Consider the following 24,412-nt stretch of genomic DNA (forward strand, 5'->3'; position numbering starts at 1 on the left):
TATTTTATTGGGGGGGGGTTCTTTGAAAGAATCGTTCATTTGATGTCTTACAGTCTTTGATACTTACAGAAAAATAGGATCAACATAATAATTTGTCAGCTTGATGTAGGAGTGCTATGGTAATCGGTGGTAAAGTTACGTGTATTATCTGAAACAGCAGGCTGACTTTTTACCCCATATCTGCATGAACACTGTGGCGGTGTGGCGGGCTGTTGGCGAGGCGGAGACACCTGATTGGCTGGGCAGCAGGGCGGAAGTGCGTCTACCGTCCCAGCTGAGCTGAAAACAAAACAAGACAAGCTGCGACTGGTGAGTGTTCAAACACTGCGGCCTCGCTGCCTTTATATAAAATCATTATGATAGCTGCTATGAGTCGTATTATGATACGGTTACTATGTTAAACGGCGTGTTTCGCTGATTGTTAACAGAAGGGAGCTGTGTGCTGTTCAGGCTGTCCTTGTGCTGAGCTCTCGCGTATGTTGTTATGTAACAGTCTGCACAGAGCATGCAAACATCCCAGCCTACCTCTGCTATTGTTTTTGCTGCACTTGTACAGCTTCCCAGTCGCTTTCTTAGCTAGTTATGAAGATGCTGTGAGTGTTTATAGCTGCTGATTATGATGTACAGACGCTCAAGGAATCCACAATGTTATTCTGCCAAAAAATTAGCCTGGGTTTATTTTATTACATGAAAAACGTCATTGCAGATCTACCTTGACAATTCTAGGTCCATTCTTAGCGAGTGATTACAACCACAGCTGGTGATGATAGGAAATCTGTCAACTCCAATGGTCAGAATAGATTTCTCTAGCAAGAGCTTCAGATGTGCACTGATATGTTATATCCGTGCTCTGCCATAAATGAAGAGAAGACCACTGTGGAAGAAGCAGAGATAACACATTTCTATTCACAACAACCACAGTTACACACAGCTTTCAATAATAGGTAGAAGTGGGTATATGTAATGTTGCAATATTGATTTAGGGCTGGGCGATATAGCCCAAATCTTCTATCCCGAAATAGGCCATTCAGATCTTGATAACGATACGATATGTTTTCTGGTAATTCAATAAATAAATAAATAGTCTATATGGAATAATTAACCACTTGGCAAAGCCTATTTTTGTACATTCCTGTGTGAATTAAATACTTGACGAATTAAAAGTAGCCTACTGAGTATTTTCTCATTCGATTAGGAACTTTAGTGCAAAATTAACATAACGTGCAAGGATCACAACATAAAGCGTCGTCCAAATGATGTAAATATTGCCATAACACAGTTTGGCCACTAGTTTTTTGTCATCGTGATAGAAATGATTTAAAAGAATATATACGATAGACATTTTTACTTTATTTTGACAGTATATATCATCATATTGCCCAGCCCTATTGATAATAATGGGATATTCACTTTTTTGTTGTTGAAAATAACGTTAGAAACGGTATATGTTTAAAATAACCAGACAGGAATGTGAGTTGTTGGCTAAACCAGCATATCAAATGCCTGGCAAATCAAGATATTTCGTGAAATTGGTCACATTGGCCTGATACACCTGGGCTAAATATTAAAGTGACACAATCACAGAACAGTTCAGATTTTCTCATATTTTCATATCCCCATATAACGCATAAACTTCAGATTCTACTATCACTATCGTCCACCAACACATATAACCATTACTAAACAAGGTTTATCACTTTTATGTTTCTAAATGTACTTTTCTGGGCCTAGATTTTTACTACTTACCCATCTTGGAGCCAGAATCCCAAATTTGCTCTTAGAGCCAGAATATAGTTGTCATCGTAGGAGCTGCATCTTAAGGCACTTCAGCATTGGCTTCACATTCAGCTTTTGTTTATTTTTGTTGTCATGGCTGTTATATGTCAGACTGATGTATTTATTTTGATGTAGCATTATCCATAGTGTTTAACTGTTTGCCTTTAACCTGTATCTTGTTTCTTGGTGGGTTCCAGCACCATGATGGATGAGCTGGTGCAGGACCTGGTGTCTGCTCTGGAGCAGACCTCAGAGCAAAGCAAGCTGGGGGAGCTATGGGAGGAAATGGTCCTGAGTCCCCTGCACCAGCGCCGGCAGATTCGCCGTCGCAGAGGCCGCAGCAAGCGCTATCGTGAATCTTCTCTCTATCCGCTGCAGCACAGACGGTGTTGGATTGAGGCCTCGGAGTCCAGCTTGGACGAGACTATACGATACAGAGAGAACTCTTCCTCAACCATTACTGCCTCTGTGGCCAGCTGCAGTGACTCTGATGACGAGACTTCAGTCAACCGATGGCGCTCCGTCATGACTAGGCAGTCCTCCTGGCCAGAGTCCGATTCCTTCACCGAGAATAATCCAGGACGGCATCTCAGGAAGCGGAGGAAGGTCAAACGTATGACCACAGACGTCACAGTTAGGTTGCAGCAGAAGTTAAAGGTTTCTGGTGTAGATGGGAAACGGAGACACAGGCCGTCTAAGATGCAGCATCTGTCAGGATCGAAGAAGAGGTCAAGTGCTTGGGTTGGAGCAGGGCGACAGACCGAAGGAGCCAGGCTGATGGGAAAGAAGTGCTGGAAGAGAAAGGTGTCCAAGGAACACAGAGATGCTGCAGATGAGAACATGTCTGAGGGGTAATGTTAGATTCAAGGAAGGATTTTTTTCTTCCTCCTTTTGTTTTTATGATAGAATCAAACCTAACCCTTTATTATTTCAATGTTGTTACTCAGTTGGGTGGCAGTAGCTCAGTCCGTAGGGAGTTGGGTTGGGAACCGGAGGGTCGCCGATTCAAGTCCCAGTACAGACCAAAAGTACGGAGTGTGGATTGGTAGCTGGAGAGATGCCAGTTCACCTCCTGGGCACTGCCAGGTGCTCTTGAGCAAGGCACCATACCCCCCCAACCGCTCAGGGCGCTGGTCCACTGGCAGCCCACTCACTCTGACATCTCTCCATTTGTGCATGAATAGGTCCTGAGCATGTGTGTGTGTAGTGATTTCTAACAAACAGAGTGTAAATTTTAATTTCCCCACTGGGGATCAATAAACAGTATAAATTATTATTAAATTATTATAATTATTAGTTAGGCCTTATAGGAAAATATCAAGTCCACATTTAGGATTATATAAAAGAGGGTTAGGGCTTTTAGGTTCATTATCTGTGAAAAATAAGAAATTCCAGTTTTCGAAAGCCTACATTTAATTTACAGCATTGCAACAAGCCAAATGTTAACCCTGTCATTGTTTAAAAAGTCAGGATTAAAACCATACTGAAAAAGGAGCTCAAAACTCTAAAAGCCCTTTTTACCCTTTAAATGGAAAGTTACCAAGGCAGTTAAACCCATAACATAAAAGTCATGGGCATAACTACTATCAGACAGGAGCAATTAAACAAGGCGACATTTAAGATGATCTATATTGCCTGTCTTTGTCGAGCCACTTGTCAATATTCAGCATGTCCTCAACTAAACCAAAAAAAGTATCACAATCATACCACTCCACTTTAAAGTATTGAGTTGACATTAAAAATGAATGATAGAGTCTCTTCATTCTCATCTCCTATTGCTGAAATGATCACCAGGGAGGGATCGTTGATAGTTATGCCTCCGGGCATCTGCCAGCTCATTATTTCCTTTCGAGAAATATTGTCACAAATAAATAAGTGACTTGGTGTGGTATTGATTTGTTTTGAAATGAATTCCTTTCTTGGGCTGGGTAATTAAACCTCGGCCTGTCCCAGTGTCCCAGAGTGCACCCTCTTGTGTGCATTTCATTTAGCAAAACTAAATGTGGCTGTGCAAAGATGGGCATTATACTATTACAGTGAAGCAATGGTTACAATATACTGTGGAATCAAAAAGGCTAAACGTGGAATCAGTCATTTGGTCCTTTGAATATCAGGTAATCCTAATTTCCTTGAGCTTAAATTAATGCCTTCAAATGTCTTATTTTGTCAAAAACCTAAATATATTAAATTTACAAGGCAAGGCAAGTTTATTTGTGTAGCAACCTTCTGCAATAAGGAACTTCTATTCTATAGCACTTTAAAACATAAAAAGGCTACAATGATATTCAAAATGGTGTGCCAATCCATCCAGCAGCTGCTAAGATATTTCACTGTAAAAGTGGAAAAATGGACCTGTTAGTGGCGCTAGAGGAAAAGTCAGTGGATCATTAAAGTTATTAGGGTTCATCCTCTGGGGACAATGAATGTGTGTACAAAATGTCATGGCAATCCATTTAATAGTTGTTGAGATATTTCAGTCTGGCTCAAAGTAGTCCTGCATTGCCAGACCTAGCTCCAAAGCGTTGTATCAGCGCTGCAGTATTGGCTGGCTACACCACCATTGTGGGATAGGGAGAAAAAAAATGCTCTGGTTCGTTTGTATTTCTTTAAACCAATCACAACCGTCCTGGGCGGTGCTAAGCCTCGATAGCAGAGATAGCGAGAGGGATGCGCCGGATGTCAGGCTTTAACCCAGCAATGTACATCCGTTGTGCCAGACTAGGCTTAAAGTGGTGGACCCCAGAGCCATGCTGATAGTGTGGCAAAAAACAACATATTGGAGAAGCTGAAATCAGCAAATGTTCTGCATGAAAAAATGACTAACTATTAGTTGTCAAAATAGTTGCAGATTAAATTTCTATCAATGGGTTTATTGATTTATTGATTAATTCTTTCAGTTCTTCATCTTCAACTAGGAGTTTTGCATAGCAAAAGGGTGATCCTACTCTCTCTCTCTCTCTCTATATATATATATATATATATATATATATATATATATATATATATATATATATATATATATATATATATATATATATATATTTTTTTTTATTTGTATAAATTGTTTTTTCATTATTTTATTTTTTATTTGTATAAATTGTTTTTTCATTTAATACATCACATGCATAATCAACTGATAAACATTTTAAGCAGTGCAGTTCAGCTGTGAGTCATTATAACATTCAGTAACAGTCTTTTAAGCCTGGGAGTTCCACATTCTCAGTGCCTTCTTCTCATGCATCTGCACAATGTATTTCCTTTGCTGATCTCATTATCTGTTGATCATATAAAACATGTGAGAAGAAGACATTTGAGGTAACCGGTAATGGGACAGACAGAAGGCTTTACATCTTCTGGTTTAATTTGTGCTGACCTCCCTAGCCCTGAAACGGTACTTGTTTTCTTACTTTATGGAAAAATCAATAGCCGTTCTGACAGAAAACAGCTCCGGAGAAGAAATAAATGGGAACACCATGGCACGCTGTCAATCATTTCTCACTTACACAACGGCAACGCTCTTGATTGCTGCTCAGTGGACTGCCACACTGTACTGAGGGCTGAACAATCTAATGGTTAAGCTGTGGCGGAGGCAAAGGATACAAACAAATGGCAGCAGCAGCGATGAGGGGTGGACAGTGGTACAACAGCAATATTTATACTTAGAGAGTGTACGGTCCATTTAATGTCAGACACAGATGCCATTGTTGAAATGTCTTTTGAGGCACTCTGATTTCTTTGGTCTCCATTCATTCCATTAACCTTTTTCATATGGAGTGTCTGGTCTCTTAAAATGTGTCTCTCCACAAGGTCACTTCAGCCACCCAAGTTCAATTGGAGCAGATGTTGGCAGCTCCAGTTGGGCTCCACATCCTTGATTAGACCTGGCCCAGCCTACTGGCATTGAGGCCACCTGGCACCCAGGCTGGCCCAGCAAGCAGGCCTCACCTGTGGGTAGACGCTGTCCCGGGCTCAGCCTCCGTCTCCAGCTGTGAGCTGCTACTGGTGATGTTGACTTCAACCCTGCCACCAGAAAAACAAAGCCATTGTGCAGGCTTTTCTCACACTTGGCTTTATCGTGCTGTAATTTATATTTTGAAAACTCTATGAGGAGTTTTCGGAAAAGCAGTGCAGCATTTGCCGAAGTTAATTTTCATAAATCTCTGAGACTAATCCAATTACCGCAGCTCAGGGATGGCGGGATAACCTTATAATCAGACACCCATGGAAGAGGGCATGGATTTGGGTTGGTGCGGCTTGTTTGAAGAGCCCACAGATCCATTGTTATCAGCGCTTTGCCCCCCTCCGTCTCTGCTTCTTCTTTATTCCTCTGGCAGAATGAGCCCGGGCTCAATAAATGGCGGCTAGCCTGTAATCTCTGTGCAAACTGGTCTGCCTCTCCCAGGAGCTGAGGATTATATCCTAATGATTAGTGCTCATCTGGATACTGTGTTTTGCTTCACCTCTTTGGCTTGTATAGAGACAATGGGGCCATGTGGGGACTTAAGTTCTCTCTAAAACTCTGGAGTGCAGTTTTTGTTTTTGCCCTTGCCTTTGTTTCACCATGGACATATGGTATTTAATGTAATTAAGACACATTTGTTTGTATAGCACCTAATCCACATTAGAATATTTTATGACTGGGGGAAGTGCTATTTTGTGTGTGAGCCTAACACCAAGTTTTTACTTGACAAAGGTCACTGCTGAAGAAAGAAGAGGTTTTTCTTCTGGTCCCAAGAAAAATGGGGGACTCAATTATTTATGGCATTAATTAAGCAGTACTTAATGGAAACGTTCTCACATCGGCCCTGTGATGCTTCAAGCGACATCGCATTACACCTTTAATATGGATAAATACTTAATGGGTGTCTCTAATTAATTGTTTATACCTGTGATTCTTTTCAAACTTTGAACAAAATCCCCCCCAATAAGAAGAAAACACATTTGTTTTTACTTAGAAAATGGAAGAAGATGTCAGGCTGCTGGAAATAGATAATAATCACTGGTTCCTAATTTCTAAGAAAGGTTGTTGAATAAAATGAAACATCAAATCCAAAATGGTTGTTTTTGTAGAGCTTGTGGCTGTGTCCTCTACTGATGTTGGAGTGTTGTGTGCTCCAGATGCCAGCCAATGTGTCCAGAGGTGGGGTACAGATGAGCAGAGGCCTGGGGAATCAGTCTGGAGAAAGGGCTAAAGGGGTGGGATGGGGGGTGGAGGGCAGGTCCAGGGCTGCTTGGCTAGGCCAGACATCCTCCAGATTCCCCGGAGAGGCCTGCTCCCTCTCACAGCTGCTTCTTGTGGATGTGAGGGGAGATGATGCAGGACCATCTGGCCAGGAAGATGCGCAGGCTGGATCGACGTTTCTCTGATGCTGTCGTCAGGCCTCTGCAATATGGCGTAGCACGGTATCAGCGCATATCTGACCCTCCAGCTTTCTCCTATAAGCAAGGTCAGCGATGAAAAACAGGAAGCAAAAATGCAAGGCAATCAAGAGCATCAGCCCCCACCCCACCCTCTTTCATAAAGTAGCCTGAATGGAGATTAGCTTTATTTAAAGGATATATCTGGCATAATTGTATATCTTAATGTCACGAAAAAAACATTTGTTCCTGAAAAAAGACAGAAATCTTAACAATTGTTTTACTATATACATCACTATGTGTCGATTTATAAAAGTATATGTAAATATAAGGACTATAGTTGAACGTTAGTTGGCCGACACTGACACATTTAAAGAAATGTAGCTTTTCTCAAACGTTACTCAAACTCATTTGTTAGGAACTACTTTCACCTGCGGATTAATACACGTGGGACATACACATGAGAATTTATGGCAGCAGTACAGCATACTGTATACTGTATGAGAATGGCTCAAACTCACAAAGGATCCAGTGTCACCCAGTGCAATGATGTGTCCTTTAATCTAACTGGTATTCAAAAAAGGGCTTTTGGAAATAGACACATATTTAAAGAATCTATTGAATGTGCTTGTTGCAAGCGAGCAGTGACACCATTGTGACGGTTTGGTTTACTTTCAGAGAGAGGAAATCCTTTTTTGTCCATCTTTGTCACCTCCGCCACTCACCTAACCCCCCCCCACATGACCTTGGAGTATCTGGAGGTCCCAGTTGAAGGTGGTTGAGGTGTGAGAAAGGCAGAGAAAGCCAGGGTGGTCTGGGGTAGCAGAGGGGGCACACAGAGGGTGTGGAGGCAATGTAACAGGGGTTGCCCTGGGGGTGTGGAGAGGAGCAGCGATGGAGTAAGCGGTAGCAGCCCACACAGACGATGTTGGCCAGTTGTTGTGTGGAAGCAGCACGTCTGTGGGTCGCTCTGTGTGTGGGGCACACCCAGAGGGAGGGGCGGCCAGGGGAATGTGTTTCGCTCTCCTGTCATCCTCCACAACGCAGGCCAGATTAGATTGGAGCTGACAGCGGAGGATATTCAATTAGATTGTGCATGTCACTCAGTGGCTTCGATCAGAGCCTCTCCTCATGCCTTTGTGTTAGCTATCGCAACAAGGGAGAACACGGCACGCTCTGTCTTTTTGTGTCATTTCCATTTATGTCGACCTCTAGCTCGGCACTTCTCCATTATTTCTATTATTGAATGTTACATGTTAAATATTGACATTACAGGGGCATGCACATTTGTGATTCACATTGTTTACTTTTCAGATGCTATAACATTGTCTGACCTAAAGAACCAATCAGGTTAGAGATGACAAATCAAAACAGAGTTCTTCATCCTCAAATGTCATTGATATTAAAGAAACAGGTCAGTGGCGATCACTCAAATATGATGTTTTTCTTCTTTTCTTTGCAGGGAAACCAGCAGTACATGCAGCAGTGACCCTGGCCTGTTCACCAATGATGAGGGAAGACAAGGTATTAAAAAAATCATAATTTTAACATACAATGGGAACTATTAAACAGCTTTGTCACTTAATGTGGCTCGAACTGGTAAGTAAACACTTGATTTGATTTGGTGTATTGTGAGCTCATAGATGAAGTGTTGTTGATCGTGGAAAGAAAGATGGCGAGTTGTCAGATTTGGACGATACCCTGCTCGACTCTGAGGGAATGCTGGGGCTAGAGAGGGAGGTTTTGATACAATGGGCTGGTTGCTGGGCACCCAGGCGACTCTAATAAGACGTTGTCATGTCGTGTTAATGAGCGCTGAAGCCTTTGCTAATCTCATTAGCTGTGGTGGGGCCAGGCAGCCTCTGATTTAACAGTTGTCACTACACCTTGACTGTGAGAGGCATGGTTCTTGCGTGTTTGCAGACTGACAGGTCTGAGGAGAGCTCGCCGTCTGGGGACCAGGCCGGTGTTGTCTGGTTGTCTGGTAGTGGTTAACGGAGCAGTTTACCCTAAAAAGAAATTTCAGTCATAATCGATGCACCCACGTGTCAGTCGAAGCTCTACTGGAGTTTGTAGAACCACCAAACATTCAGCAACTTAGCTTCTCCCAAAATATATGAGTCAAAAAAGCCTGAATATAATGTTAATTAAATTTCTCCAAACAGCATTACACAAGTGTGTTGTAACTACTCAATGACATTGTTAGTTTGAAGTTACAATATTTATTTCCAACATTATCCTCAAACAGTACTCTTGTTAAAAGTGCACATCCAACAACACTACTTGATTTTTGGACAAAGCAATTCTGCAGTGGTGGGGGGTGCTTTTGACTTCAGCATTTTAATGAAGACTGCAACGGTACTACCTTTGTAGAAATATGAAGCTGGCTGCAGCAGTGACATGCTAACCAATGCAACATCTTCCATGTCCCTGTGTGCAGGCGATGACGAGCAGAGTGACTGGTTCTTCGAGGGGGACTGTGGAGTCGGGACGGGTGTGGCCGGCCTGCTGCCCAGCTGGGACTCAGACAACCAGCTTTCCCTCGAGGATAACCGCCCCACGCCCACATTCCTGCAACCTGCACGGCCCTCTCATCGAGGTACTGGACGACGATTTTGTGCTTAAGACACAATTTCTTAACATTAATGATCTTTTCTGACCATTTTGCAACACAGGAAGATAATTGTGCTTCGTGCTGTTGCAGGGTATCGGTATCATTCACGTCTGAAGCGAGTGCCCTGCTATGCTGCATGCTGCATCAAGAAGGACAGGAGGCAGCTTCCCAGCAAGGTTAGAGCAAACTTGCTCTTCAGTAGAAAACAGTTATATGGTTTTATGGTCTTTGTTTCTTACTGTGTATCTTTGATTTGTGTTTTGCAGGGCAACGGCATGCCAGTGTTTGTAGAGAGAATGGGACACTTCTCCCGAGATCCTTACCAGAGAGAGTAAGATATGCTGGTTAAAACTCATTCAAAATGATATAGAACTCTTGTGGTATTAAATGCATCTGTTTTCATCATCGTTTTTTTCTTTGATTATCTCTTTTTAGCTTTTTGCTGCCTTCTGTTGGAAAACGAGACCGAAGCCAGGTATGTTCCAATACAAGTCTTTTCCAAGCTTTATTATCTTCATGACCCCAGCTTGTTCAGACTTTAATGGTGAAATTGCAAAATCTAAATGTTATTGATACTTTCAATTTCCAGTTGAACCCTTTGTGCCCATTACCAGTGTGTCCTATTGACATGGTGTCAGAGAGCTCCCATCTCAGATGTTCCTCCTCAATCTGCAGAAACAGGTAGTTGTTGCCACATGTTAGTTAAATAAAGCAGCCTCTCAAGGGCCTATCGGGGATACCATTCAGTGTTTTCGATCAGAGCTCAATATATTGATGAGACAAGTCTTTGACTATGGCCATTTGATTTAAATGAATCAGTTTACGGATCATAGGTTGCTGTTGACTCGAGTAATCTTTGTTAAGATGATGCCTCAGAGACTCTGTGACTTTACAAGAGTTAATTGTTAGCTAGCGGGTTTGCTGCATAAATAAATGAATTCAAGGTATTTTTCATGTTGCAAATACACTATTGGAGGATTTAATCTTACATGTATACATTATGCTTATTCTTTGCAGTGGTATATAATACACACAGATGCACATATCGTAAGCCGTTTTGTTGGTAACCCTTGTCTTTGGCACAAACTGAGCACGCTCATTCAAAAAGCATTGTCATTACACCAAATAAGGTAATATATCATGTTTTACATGTGCAATGCATGAACAAATATATATTCCTTTTGTTTGCCAAAAAGTAATTCACAGACAAGGAAATCTGCAGTATGCTCTCCTACACAGTGACGTTACTGTATGTGTGGGGTCAGGGAATCCCCAGAGACGTATAACTCCCTGTTTGACGTCTTATGAACAAACTTATAAAACACGAAAGAGAAATTTAAATAAACTAATTTGAAATTTTGGCTTAAAAAGTGCTGTCAACAGCTGAAGACCCCAAACAGAAGTAATGTGTTGTTTCTGTACAGGACTTCTGAACCAAGTTATCAGATCAAAACATGTTAATAGCATTTCTCATATAATTAGTTAAGTTAAAAATATGTTAAGTGTGTTTTTTGAGCTTTTAAAGAGGGCCCGGGGTCTTCAGGACCCCAAGATTAGTGTTGATGTCAAATACTGGCCTGAAGTCTGAGCTGAACTGACAATAGATAGCTACAGTTGAATGCAGCAATGCAGTCAATAGTTTTCAAGGTCAGCGTTCCCAAATAGAGAAGTACTATGTGTTGACATAGTTCTGATGCAGATTCAAATACCTGCATTTCTGGGACTGAACAAAACAAAAAAGGCTTCTCCAAAAGATTTTTGTCAAAGCATCGCTTCGCTCCCAGTCATCCGTGGAACTGCTGGATCTGCATGGGGGACTATTGAGAAGCCGCTTTGCCCCCTTGGCCTCGAGACTGTGGGACTCCTCATTGTATTGTTTCCACTTTGCCTATTTATGGTGCATTCTTAATTTTGTTTCACACATGCTCTTTTTCCTCCCTCTCTCTTGGGTTATTTCACAGAGCGCTCCAGCACTCCTTGATGAGGGGCAAAAACATGACTGCTATGAAAAGCCCCCAACTTCTTAGGGCTTTCTTTTCTAAACTGGCCCTTTCTTCTCCACCTGAAAGGTTCCTTCAGATTCCAGTTTGAGGCATTGTGAATACTAATTTCTCTCTATTAAAAAGCCCTCATATCCCTGCCATGCTCTCATTTGAATGGCGGACTCAGGGGAGACCTCTTAATTCCTTTATAGTGGGATTCAAGACCCTTCACTTCAAAAAGTATAAATCATACTCCCAAATGAATGAGGGAGAGAGGGGGGATTGACGAGAGGGGCTTCTGATGTGTCCCGTTGGACGGCGCGAGCTGAATCTATCTCCCCAAGCTGCTCAAATCCACTCTCCAGTGAGATGGTTGCTCTGTCCTTACGACCCAACTCTGCACACATGGCACCCATTTACTTTTTTTTAACTTCCTCCAAAACACACATTCACATGCAAACACAACACCAGTTACAGTTATTGTTTTGCATGACAATGAGGAATGCTATAATTGCTTGTCATGCCTGTTCTTAACAAACTTTAAATTGTTCACCCCAGATTTCAATTCACTAAATTTTAATTTCTTTCGAGCATCTTACCCACATGATCGATTTCTGACGCAGAGCTCCCATGCATCTGACTTTTCTTTTGTTTCCAAACACCCTTGAGAGAAAAGTGTTTTCTCTGTGGGCAGAGTGTAAGCATTAATCTTGTACTGTAGCCAGGTTGAAATGATACTGTATTAATAAAAGCTGTCATCTCCTGTTTGCCGCGAGTTGACAACGACAGTCAGAGATTTGATGTTAAGTGATAAAGGCTGTATGAGGTTGTATGCTGTTTATCCTCGTATCGGCGCGTGAATAGGTGCACTGCTTTGTGGGATTTGGCTGTAATACTTGAGGCCAGCGGCCACGTTAAAATGCATAACTGCCTCCCACCTGAGCCAGGCAGCAGCAGCTTTTATCTATTGACTTATTTATTTCTAAATGACACTTGCGCTGTGAGATAAATCATAGTCTTACGCCACTCCCTTCCCAGTTTTCATTTTAATTGTGAGATCTTGGTGTCAGCAGTTAGTATATTGGTGTGAGTGGCCTATTGATTATTGATTTGGAGCTATTGATTATGTTCCCTGGAGACCCTAATCCTTTCTGATTCATTTGAATACCTCTATTAATCTTGAGATCCTGCTCACACCTGAAGCACCGTGTACCCTAATGAAAATAGATAGCCATTTTGTAACTGCAGCTCCTCACTCCTCTTTTGATTTATTATTTTTAATTGATATATTTGCTTTTGGATGTGGGCGCCGAAATTACAATTGACCCTGTGTCAGTGCTGTTTTACTCCGTACCCTAAGGGACTTTGCTGCATTTAAAAGTGTCTCATATGACCTGAAAAATCCATCTTGGAGACTTTTCCCTCTGTGTCCTTGTGTCTTTGATAGAACTGAGTTGTTGTTGGCCGTCTTCATTACATATTACTTGTTTTTTCATTGCTCACTGCCTCTAAGTCAATCTTTGTTTTCTCATTACAGTTTCTGTATATTTAGGGACAAAACAACTGGCCAACATCTGCCACGCTGTTAAAACTGATGAAGTAACAGATGTTAAATAATAAAAGCTGTGTTTTTTACCACTTCTCTCGGTTTTACACGGAGCCATGTAACATGCTTATAAAAAGCCTTTGGGTTCTGCTCTGAGATGAATGGTGGTGTTTTGCCTTGGTTAATGAGCCAGCTGATGGCATTCTCATGTTTGATTAGCATTGTGCTGAGTGTCTCAGTGGGCTCCTGGCGGCCCCGGAGCGGCACTACCTCTCGGCTCTCAGCAGCAGGGGAGGGCCCACGCCTCCCTCTAGGCTGCAGGGCCCTGGAGAGCCTCGGCCTCGGTGTAATGAGGGAAGAGATGGAGGGATGGACCTCCACACATTAAGACCAAATGCATCAGGGTATTACTTTTAATACCGCAGGCGTGCCTCGTGAAATAATGCGACGTTTAAACGGGGATCGATTTTGGAATTAAAAAGTTAGTTTGCAAAGATTTACTGTGGGGAGTTCAATGCCTGAGCTCTTTATCAGGGGCGCAAATGGCTGGTTATGTGCTGTCCGACAGAGGTACGATTGAGGGATCGATAGGCGCGTGATTTACTAACTGGAGTACAGGTAATCAATAAGTATAAAAGTAAATGAAATATGCATTACTGGGATTTTATTAGCGAGGGGTAGCAGGGAGAGAATAACGGTCAGGCCATTTATTTTTATATCTATTGATTATACAACATAGAGACTTCGCTCAAAGCAGGCCCCGCACAGCTCTCGACACCCCGCGCCTGCACACCCGTCATGTGATTTATGGGTGTTGAGGTCATGGAACACGCTGCCGGTTAAAAGGCTGCCCTGACGGGGCCTTATTGTAGCATGTGCCTGTAAGGGTTGTGAGCTTTATGTAGCCTGCCGTCCTGAATGAGCCACGCTGGTTAACAAGAACTATCTTCTGCATCAACCTCTGTTGTTTTGCAATCTGTCGTGAATTCATTTTTGCAAGCTATGTTTATAGGCAGAACAATACGCCATATTGTTCTTTAAATCCTCTCTGAGGTGCCTAGTTGTGTATAACAAGCAAGATGTGCAAGATTTGAACTAAAATCTTTTTTTCTGTCATATCTTAGTGAAGCTTCCTCACACAACTCTCTTCTCTCTCTTTTACGCAATCTGTCCCCCTCCTCCCATGCACAAACATACACACATACATCAGTTGCTCTCCCCCAGTGATGGAACGGACCTTGACCTTAACTTTACATCTCCGAAGGCAGGGCTATTAAGCTGGTGGGGGGCTTTTCCTATTTCAGGGCTCCTGACATATGACACAGGAGGCATAGATCAGGTGTAATTTGTTTATGTGAACTCTGCAATGACTCAGCCACATGCATCCGTGCACTGCTCCTCAAAGAATATTCTCTCTGGTAAAAATATGTATTAATAAAGAAAAATTAAGATGTTTCAAAATATGCACCGTACCGAGGCTGAATGTAAGTTGCTGTGTTTGCAAATGCGCCTTGCCTGCGTTTATCGACTTTTGTGAAATTATTCAATTTCTACATGTTTATGTGTGTATTGTGGGCGGGAGCTGCATCATCATATTGTGAGTAACGTTTGTTCTCGTTCTGTCCACAACCCCCCACCCTCAGGCAGACTAATGTATCCTGTGCATACCAGTCCCAGAGTGACATCAGGAGGAAGAGGGAAACAGAAGCTGTGTCCGTCACAACAACAACATCAGGTATCACCCTCCACACATACTAATGAAGCACGGCCTTCTCACCACTCACCTAATTTATAATTGGATGTGTTATGTTGTTACATACAAGGTTAGACCTGCAGATTAAGAATTGTACATATATCAAATAAAGAGCTTTAGGTATAATTTCTGTCATGTAAAAACGTGTGTAGCTTTGTGTTTTTAGCCTTTTTAGCAGCATGGACCTAAGAATGTCAGTGCTGGTCTGTTGGTACTCTACTTTGGTCCAGACTGAAATATCTTAACAACTATTGCATGGATTGCCATGCACTTTTTTGTACAGACCATCATGATGCCCAGAGGATGAATCCTAATGACTGTAGGGATCCCCTGATTTATGTTCTAGCGCCAATATGAGGTTGGCATGTGGTTTTCAGTGAAATATCTCAACTGTTAAAAGAATTGACATGGAATTTATTATTTAATGTAAAATATTTGGTGAGTTAACAGCATAAGTAAGTGTACAGTTGCAGACATTGTAGCTGTGTAGGTTTGGAGCTTCCTGTTTAGAAGGAAGGAAGTTAGTTAGTTAGTTAGTTAGTTCACCCTGCTGAAGGTGGCACTGAGCAGCAGCAGCCGTTGTGTCTGTTTGGACCAGTGGAGCTGCCTTTTTTCATTAGAGGCATGGCTTGGGGCCTTGTGTCTTTGTTGGATTGAAATCTGAATTGGTTTGTCCACCTTTTCTTCTGCGTCCCCTCTCCGTGCTCCTCTCCTGCAGCTGCTGTTTGTCATTTAAATAACAAATGCTGGTTGTTCCCTGATTTAGTGAGGGGTGCAGGCCTTTGATGTATATTAATATTGTCGCACAGTGAACTGTTCCAGGGTCCATCATTCATTTGGATAAAAGAGGTGGAATTTAAAAACAGCCAATGCTTTACTTGGATACAGATTGCATCCATTTATTGCACTGAGTGATGGAACGGCCGGCAACTCTGTCCTTCACCTCCCCAGCGCTGAACCACTTCCCATAAAAGTAAAAAAGGATTCACCCCTGGCCCTTGAGGGCCCCTCATATTCAACATGCGGAACAAGGGGCATCCCTCAGTTTCTCGACAGTTAAAAGACCCACAGTCTGTTGTAATTGGGGCAAGAAAAAAAGGTTTGTTGGAATCTTAAACAAAAATTGAGAATTTTTGCCACAAATTAAATACATTATTAGTGTCATCTGTGCAAAACATGCAAATTACAAATAGAGCAGTTATCACTTAAATAAGTACTGTATTTTCTAATTATTATTTTTTTTAAATGGATATCCTGTAATTTACTCTTAAGATATTCTATTATGTGTGTTTTGGATTAAGAGACTAAAAGATGATCTGTTTCTTAAATTGCATAGAAGGAGAGTCCCTGATTGGCACATCCCCCCTCAGCCCCGTTCAGAGTGTTTTCCTGCTTCTTGAGTCTAGTGCCCCCTGTCCACCATGATTTATCATGCATCCCATGTCGTCCAATGTCAGTTTCTGCAGCTGCAACTGCTCTGTATAAATCTTTACTTTGGCAGCCTGCTGCACCATGTCTCTCCTCAGTAATCTCACCAACGCCAGGAGATGCACATTCACTCTGACAAGCTTTCACACTCTGTGTACAAATTTTGGTTTGTTGCCATTCTGACATAAAGGTGTTCAGAGACAAAAATGAGATTCAGTGATTTGTTGAGTGGAGTTGTTTTCCGGTAAACATCTTGTTTGCATGTAAAGCTTGTTGTACCGCATTTAGTGGAAAGAACAGAGTGTTGCTCTTAGTGAACACGACAGCCGAGTCTTTGTTTGAGATGGCCAGAGGAAGTGGATTGTTGTATGTGTTAGTGGTTGTTTGAAACTCTGTAATCAGGAGTGAAAATGGTCTGCGGCTGGAGGTGTCTTCCAGGTCTCCATGGGGAATTACTGAGGCGGTACCCAGCTGTTGCTTTGTCTTCTTTCTTTACCCTTTTAGCACTGCCGTGGAAGTGCTGAAGCTGGTTGTGAAAAAGAAAAACCCACAACAACTTATCAAGCCAGGTATCTGTTTGGATTAGATGACCACTCCATTTCTTAGCCGTAAATTGGCCATTTTCTACTTTTCTCACCACTGTCAATGCAACAATCCAACTCAATCCAACAAGTCCTTACTAGATATAAAACAAAGCATTCCCGTTTTCTGTTTTATATTATTGGTTATTATTTAAATACAGATTGAAATTGTCACTTAAACTGGATTTATTTGGGCTTTGTCCATAACTTGTGCAATTTCTGTCAAATATTGATATTTGATTGAAATATTTGTTGCCCAATGATCGAGAATGGAAATAAATACATTCTACACACTCTAAAATCTTGGGAGAATTATTCGTGAGGAAAAGATGAATCAGTATGTTTAAAGATCCTGATGGATTTTAATAGCCTTGGCTGGCCTCACACACAGACTAATTTATTATTGCAATTTTACTCCTCCCCTACTGTCTCATACTGTATAATGCTCTTCATCTTTATCTTATAAAGGGATGATAGCAATAAACCCAAAGTTGAACTTATTTAGCGTGCTACGTTTCAGGAAGAGGAAGAGTTTGGAGTAAATAGGCAGGATGTAAAGGTAGTTTGATTAACCTCGTCAGACTGTCGTGCATTATCTCTATATGTTGGAAAGATCCCCGTGGAGGCCAGCCCTTCGGTCAGCCTTGCCGCCTCTCCTCTCCCCTCTGTCTTCATGTGTCTCCTTGCCCGAGCAAGACGGCTGCGTGACAGATCACCTGCGTCTGAGGCCCGCCGTGTTCCTGCCCGGCGGTCCGGCCCCCTCTCATTAATGCCCAGGCTGGTGCGAGGGCCGTATGGCAGCACAAGACAAATAACGCTACCACTCAGCCATCACTTCTGCTGACAGAAATGCAGCCCACCGCACTATTTCGCCCTCTCCGGCTCCACTCCGCACCCTGCTTGCGTCCTTCAAACCCCCCCCCCCCCCTCCCCCATCTCCTCTGTCTTAACCTGCACCTGCCTGCACTGCTCCACCAAACTTTTATGGTGTTTTTTGCTGTTGCTGGAGGCTGAGCTTAACACTGAAACCCACACAAGTTGACATAGTGTACCATGAACCCGCTGCCTTTGTTACCCCTCTAATTGTTTTCTGTTTGTGGAGACAGATTTGTTTTTAGCAGCTTAGTCTTTCAGGGGCTTCTTGACTCGCTTGTGTGCAAACCTTCTCAGCGGGAGGTCTGATTTCAATGTCCTGTTTTTTTCAATTGTAAAAAATAATGGTGTGTGTGTGAGAGAGAGAGAGAGAGAGAGAGAGAGAGAGAGAGAGAGAGAGAGAGAGAGAGAGAGAGAGAGAGAGAGAGAGAGAGAGAGAGAGAGAGAGAGAGAGAGAGAGAGAGAGAGAGAGAGAGAGAGAGAGAGAGAGAGAGAGAGACACAAAGGCTAATCATTAAAGAGCTATTCAGGCCCTGTTCATTTAAGTGTGGGAATCAGCAGGCCCATTACTGTCAATGTGTAATTAGCTGATTAATAAACACGGGGAAGGGGAGTGCTCCAGGAAGGCCTGTAATGATTGTTTTTAGTGAGCATCACATGAGAGCTTATTAAGATGGTAAGATGGTTCCATTCAACCTCCCATTATCACCCACAATAAATGCATGTACTGTAATTCTCCCATTGACAGAAAACCTTTGCGTTGTAATGGCTTTATCGACCTTGATGTAAAACCAGTTGAGTGTAAGTGAAGCTGTTTTGGCCAAATGAAAGTATCTTTTATTCAAGCTGTTGATTATTCACATTAATCGTTTTCAAATGATCTTGTATGGTACACATTAATGTACACAGATACTAGAATATTTGATGAGTTGTTGTATGTGAATATTTTATGTTATTTACCTATATACGTACATAGGTTTAGTGGTGTACTGTGCTTAAGTACAATTTTAAGGTCCTTGCACATTACTTGAGTATTTCCATTTTCTACTACTCTACCTCTACTACATTCCACACATGCTAATCTTATTAAATGCAATGTATTGTTAAATATTAAACCAGTCTTTCCAGACGTGTTGGCTTGTGACTCCTTATATAAAACCAGTGTCAGATCAGATGCCAATGAAAGTTCCCCAAAGACACGTTTCCCCTCTAAACTTCTCTGATGCTTTTATTTAAATAACTGTTTGAGGTCCTAAAATTATCCAATATTTCACAACAAAGCAAAGATTACAGAAAAGTCTGAAAAAATAATATTTGCATAGCCGAACTTCTTTTCCCCATATGCCATCAATCATCTCACAACCCTTACTCCTACTGTAGGTTGGTAAAAACAATAAAATTCTACTTAAGTATACTGTATTGAGTCATAAGTATTAACAATCTAATAACACAATATATACTAAATATATCAGCCACAGGGGCCATCTTTCTGTAGAAGTACATTTGGTTGAAACCGCTTCTATACTTTTACCAAAATGAAACTGTTGTATTGATACTTTAACATAAGTAAAGGATTTGAGTACTTATTCCACCATACTATGAGCTAAACATGAGAAACCTATATACTGGTACAGCGATTAGCGGGAATAATGTCACCTCCCTTAAAGTAGTACAGTCTCTGAGTGTAAATATCTGCTCTCTTGATCACAATGTAAAGATGTGTATAAACAGATTTATCGTGACCTTGACCTAGAATAAAGGCTAGTATCTGGTATGCCCTGTGCATGTTAACACACTCCTAAACTAAATGTTCCCAGCCAATTCTGTGTATCTGTCAAATATGAAAACCAATGAATTTTGATCCAAGCCTTTGACTATGTTTAACCTGAGTGTTTGGGTTGAAACTCAGCAACGGTTAGTCATCATTCCCTCAAGAAATATTAATCAATTATCTTGCCCGCCGGATCAGTTTGGGGAAGAAGTCATCTGGAAAGAGGCACAAGCAGATATAATGGGAAGGAGCAAAAGCACATGCCAGTGAATGCTGTAATGCCTAATCCTTTGAGACAGCCCAGAGCCACAATGTCACTTCTAGTTCCCTTGTCCTCTGCTCTGGGACCGCCTCACAAATGTCTTGTGTGACCGCCGCTAACTTTTTTGGGGAGAGATCAGGAAAGATTTATTTATCAAGCATGTTAGGGAGTGCAGTTGTTTTAGAGTTCCTCTGTCTTTTGCAAAAAATGGCCCCTTTTCTCTTTCAGATATTTCCCTTCACTCCCAGAGACAAAAAGCTTTAAAGGTGAGCGAAATCAAGAGAAAGAGGATCTTTAAAAAGGAAGGTAGTCAGTGAGATGTGAACGTGCAATGAATGGAGTTAAAAACATACAGCTTCTTACACTGCATAACTGGAGGGGGAGAAGTTAAGCCATAGGAGCAGCACAGATTGGCCTTTTAATAACCATGTCCACAAGTCATATGGGGCCAAATTGGATTTGGCTCACTTGACCAAAACCTCATTAATATTTAACCTATTAGAAGAGGATTGCTTCAAAGTTTTATTTCAATATACCTAAAACAGCGAGCGATCCATGAGTCGTGGACTAAATTTAATTTTTATTTGAGAGGCTGTCCATTGAAGCAGTCAAGGAAAATGTGATTTATGTGAGTACCTTTTACTGTTTGTTCTCAGTGTTGTGTTACATGTCCAGAATATGATGTGTGCTTTCTTTTCTTTCTCTCTGCAGCGAGCAACCCATTTCATAAGGATCACCAGAGAGCAGAGGCACGGGGAGCCAGTAACACCTCAACCCTAGAGACTGTGGGACCAAGTGCACCAGGTTTACAGAGTTCATCATTCCTCCAGGGGGACCATGAAGAACCTGAACAGGGCTGGACAAGCACACCTAAATGACAAAGGAAAAGCTACTGTGCCAGAGAATGAAAAGGCCAAAACTCCTCTTTCTGAACTTTATATAATATAAAGAAAAAATACAAAGCACATCATTACTCCTCAAATCAGCATGCTACTTCTAGATCCAGTCTTTCCAGGTAGTATATTAAGCTTGACAAATGTTAATGCAATCAAGCCTTGTTAAGCCCTCCGCCTTCTCCTCAAAGCAGCTTCAAGAGGCTCCTCGTTTGACTTAGGGCTGGAAGGCTCCTCCGGTTTCCACACACAGTCTCCGGGCCACCTGCTACCACATAATCCAACAATTATGTCCACTTTAGTAGCGCAGCATTTGCCAGCAGGAACACTGGGAGGATGGTATGGTCAGGTGAGGCAGCTTTGTGGCTGGGGTGGGGGGGTCTGCTCTTTACGGCAGACAACAATGGCCGTGCAGGCAGCACATACTGTGGCCAGCTCCGAGACAGAAGAGCATCAGAATGTTTAGCTACCACATGCTACAGGGTTCAAAGAGGCGACCACCAGTAGAGAGCCACACAAAGTACAGGCCTCCTATTAGCATGGATTTGAAAAGCTACAGTTTGTACAAAGGTGCTCATTAGCACAACACAGAGGGAGTGTAGTCACCGTCCTCGGAGGGCAGCCTCTGTTCTCTTCAGCTTACCTTCCATATTCAAATGTTCCCAAAAGTATTTAAGTTCAAGGCCAGCTGCAAATCTGTTTAAACAGGCTGTTTTTCAGCAGTGGTGGATTAGTTGCTGTACAGAAAGCCAGCAGAAATGAGTTGAAGGAGCTGTTGGAGACAGGAGAAGAGAGTCGTACACTGTATTTTCCCCTACCCTTGGAGTATACATTTCTCCGGCTCCCTTGGCATCAAATCCATTAAAAGATCAATGGCAGCATACAGCAAGATCAAACAAAACACTTCTCGCCAAGCTGGTAAATGAGAAGTATTTTCAGAAGATTGCATTTTTATATAGGAGTCAAGTGAAGTACAATCTACTTGACCTAAACCACATAGGTGATAACGGTCTTTAAAAACACAAACACATACACCTGTACATAATCTCTGCTAGAGAGTGTCTTGAAAAGGTATTTTAAAGTGAAATGTTGACGTGAAGAGGAGTGAATTTGGTTGCGTGCAAAAGTTTGATGTTTTTAAAAAGCTTATCTGAGCGCCAAAAGGCACATGTATGCACTTTCTATAATGATCACCAGCTACATTCTGCATGTCTTTTCAGACACTTTAAAGCCTTATTTAAGAGAAGAATCACATTTAGTAGAATGAGATTTGCCAATTAACATGAGTTATACGTCTGCAATAATCCATCTGAGAAGGCTTTATGTGATCATGTTGGCCAGGGATGACATTTATAAATGCTGTGTGTGCACACTCGTCTAAATGGATACCTCACACAAGACATCCTGCCACAGGAATCTGTCAGTGTTGAGGCAGAGCAACCCCCCCCCACACACACACACACACCCCTGGCTACCGCTGCAGGGAGTCCAGCAGCACAGTGGGCTCTCACGCCAGGAATACATAGTCCAGACTGAATACATTCATAATTAGAAAAAAGAAGCTTTTGATAAATACATTGGTGTCTTCTTCAAGACATATGCCCCTGGACACGTTGACAAATATTGACTGTGTAGTGTTTTAAGGAGAGCTTTGCACCATTGCCCTATCCGTCAGTCTGTGTTTTGGTGCCAAGGCATTGACAGGGAAGGAAGACGCATCAGTTCAGATACAGTTTCATTAGTAGCAGGAGGGGAAACACCTCTCCTGCCTCTCTGGTAATTAGCAGTCACCATAATGACATCTCAGCCAGACAGTATGCCTCCAAAATGTATTTCCAATGGCCAGGAAGTGGGGGAATGGCTTCCGTGCAGCCAGTCAATTGCCCTGTTACAGTTAAGGAATCCAGCAGGCTGGTACCACTCATATTTCATCCCAGGTAAAGATTACCTGTCAGGCCCATGGGAGATGTATTGATCTGTTTTCCTTTTTCCACCAGCAATCACCTGACAAAGGCACCTAGGAGGCGAGTGAATGAGTGATGCCTGGTCTGTCTGCTCCAGCGTAGTGGCTTCTAGTGTCCACTGATGGGTGGAGAGGTGATGAGGAAGAGGAGAGATAATGCAGTCATAAACTCTGTTTGAACCTCTTCTGTATGCATGCAGGGCAGCCCCTTACTCCTTGGTCACAGGTCAGTGGGGGAATTTGCTTTTTTTTTTTAGCTCCTTGTCAGTGGCGTTAGTTCTTGCTGTGTAGTGGTGATAGAAACAGATGCAAAAGAGGCTCTCTGGTTCCTGCTGACAAATGCACGTTGTGAGTCACCGTAGTTCAACTCACTTTGGGTTTCAAAAGTGATCCGGTTTGATCGGGGCACCTTTCTCAATGAAATCCAACCTTGTGTGGTCAGGGTTTCCTGTGATTGTCAGCGTGGCGATGCTGCACTAACAGTGATCAATATATTTTACATTATCTTGTGTGTTTTTGGCAGCTAAAAGTATTTATATATTTGCCTTGTTCAGTAGAATGTCAGTGTTGATATTATCCATGTAGCCATGCATTTAAAGTGATTGCACTGTATAAAATGTGTAGTATTTATGATGTGATCCATAAATATAGGTCCATTAATTGAAGATGTAGGTCTAAGGACATTAAATTCATGAATTCAATTTCATGATACTGTAGATAGTAGAGTAGATATGTCTCTCTAATTTTTTTTACTGTTGTATTTTTTTAATTAAATGTACAAGGATTTAAATATATCTCCCTGATATCAGGGTTCTTAGGCAGCTATCCACATTTGATACATAGTACAAATAGCATCTTATCTCATAGGCTGTTATCTTTATATTTAATAGTAGTGGAGGCATGCCTAATTGCTTTGCAAATGATCTAAAGAGGATTACTCCTCCCTTAGAAAGCCTGCCCGGTGTCACTACATGTTAGAGAGACATTATAATGGTAACATTCAATCAAACCTGCAGTGCAGCGTTTATGCAGTAGCTCTGTTTTCTATGTGTTATGTCAAAATAAATGTCAGTATGAGGTGGATACTCTGCTTTTGAATAAACTCTGTATGAACACGATTATGGACTATTATGGATAAGAAGCTGTTTTAAGTAGTTGTACTTCTATTTATGTCATTTGTGTATCTTCAAAATTAAATAAATGGGATTTGTGTTAAGATCATGAAACGTCATGACTCCATGTCATGAATATTCATAGAAAAAAAACTGCGGTATCTGTTTATTTCAAATACTGAAATTTGTGTGCAATAAATAATTGTGTGAAATCTGTATGTGAAGATGAGATTAAGGTTATACAGTGTACACAATTTCTGACATATGCGCATATTTGTCTTATTTGGTAGTATTAGTAGTAGTATAGAGAGACAGGAAACACTGGGAGAGACAGGGAATGCCATAGTTACAGTACATGGTATGCATTGTAACCACTCAACCACCAGATCGACTGGAAGTATTTTTTTAAATCTCAAACCAGTTTTTTAGACCTACTTTTCCCCTGACATAGATATTATATAATACATTATTAGTGAAACACTAGTTGATTAATCAGTTAG

General features: G+C 41.7%; 1 protein-coding gene across 8 annotated transcripts; it reads left to right on the top strand.

The window, feature by feature from the left end:
• Window positions 1–41: 41 nt before the first annotated feature.
• Window positions 42–24,143, top strand: LOC116035566 (G patch domain-containing protein 2-like). 8 transcript variants are annotated; one of them, XM_031278732.2, is made up of 12 exons: window positions 42–309; window positions 1,974–2,627; window positions 8,597–8,658; window positions 9,575–9,733; window positions 9,839–9,924; window positions 10,015–10,079; window positions 10,184–10,223; window positions 10,363–10,429; window positions 14,920–15,011; window positions 16,962–17,026; window positions 20,173–20,210; window positions 20,656–24,143. In XM_031278732.2, exons 2-12 carry the CDS (start codon window positions 1,978–1,980, stop codon window positions 20,820–20,822), a joined length of 1,491 nt encoding a protein of 496 aa, XP_031134592.1. In that variant the 5' UTR covers window positions 42–309; window positions 1,974–1,977; the 3' UTR covers window positions 20,823–24,143. The 8 variants fall into 8 exon arrangements, 7 of the variants coding, with proteins under 7 accessions (XP_031134592.1, XP_031134601.1, XP_031134596.1 ...); XR_004101398.2 differs by having other exon boundaries at window positions 43–309; window positions 10,338–10,429; window positions 20,656–20,748; XM_031278741.2 differs by lacking the exon at window positions 16,962–17,026.
• The last annotated feature ends 269 nt before the right edge of the window (window positions 24,144–24,412 follow it).

This window comes from Sander lucioperca, chromosome 18 (genome assembly GCF_008315115.2).
Source record: "Sander lucioperca isolate FBNREF2018 chromosome 18, SLUC_FBN_1.2, whole genome shotgun sequence".
Classification (NCBI taxonomy): domain Eukaryota; kingdom Metazoa; phylum Chordata; class Actinopteri; order Perciformes; family Percidae; genus Sander; species Sander lucioperca.

Bases quoted from the DNA above. Each gene is read 5' to 3' on its own strand.
- LOC116035566 (XM_031278732.2), top strand. From the start codon at position 1,978: ATGATGGATGAGCTGGTGCAGGACCTGGTGTCTGCTCTGGAGCAGACC. The intron at 10,080-10,183 runs GTAAGATATGCT...ATCTCTTTTTAG, and splicing joins CGAGATCCTTACCAGAGAGA to CTTTTTGCTGCCTTCTGTTG. The intron at 20,211-20,655 runs GTGAGCGAAATC...TTCTCTCTGCAG, and splicing joins AGAGACAAAAAGCTTTAAAG to CGAGCAACCCATTTCATAAG.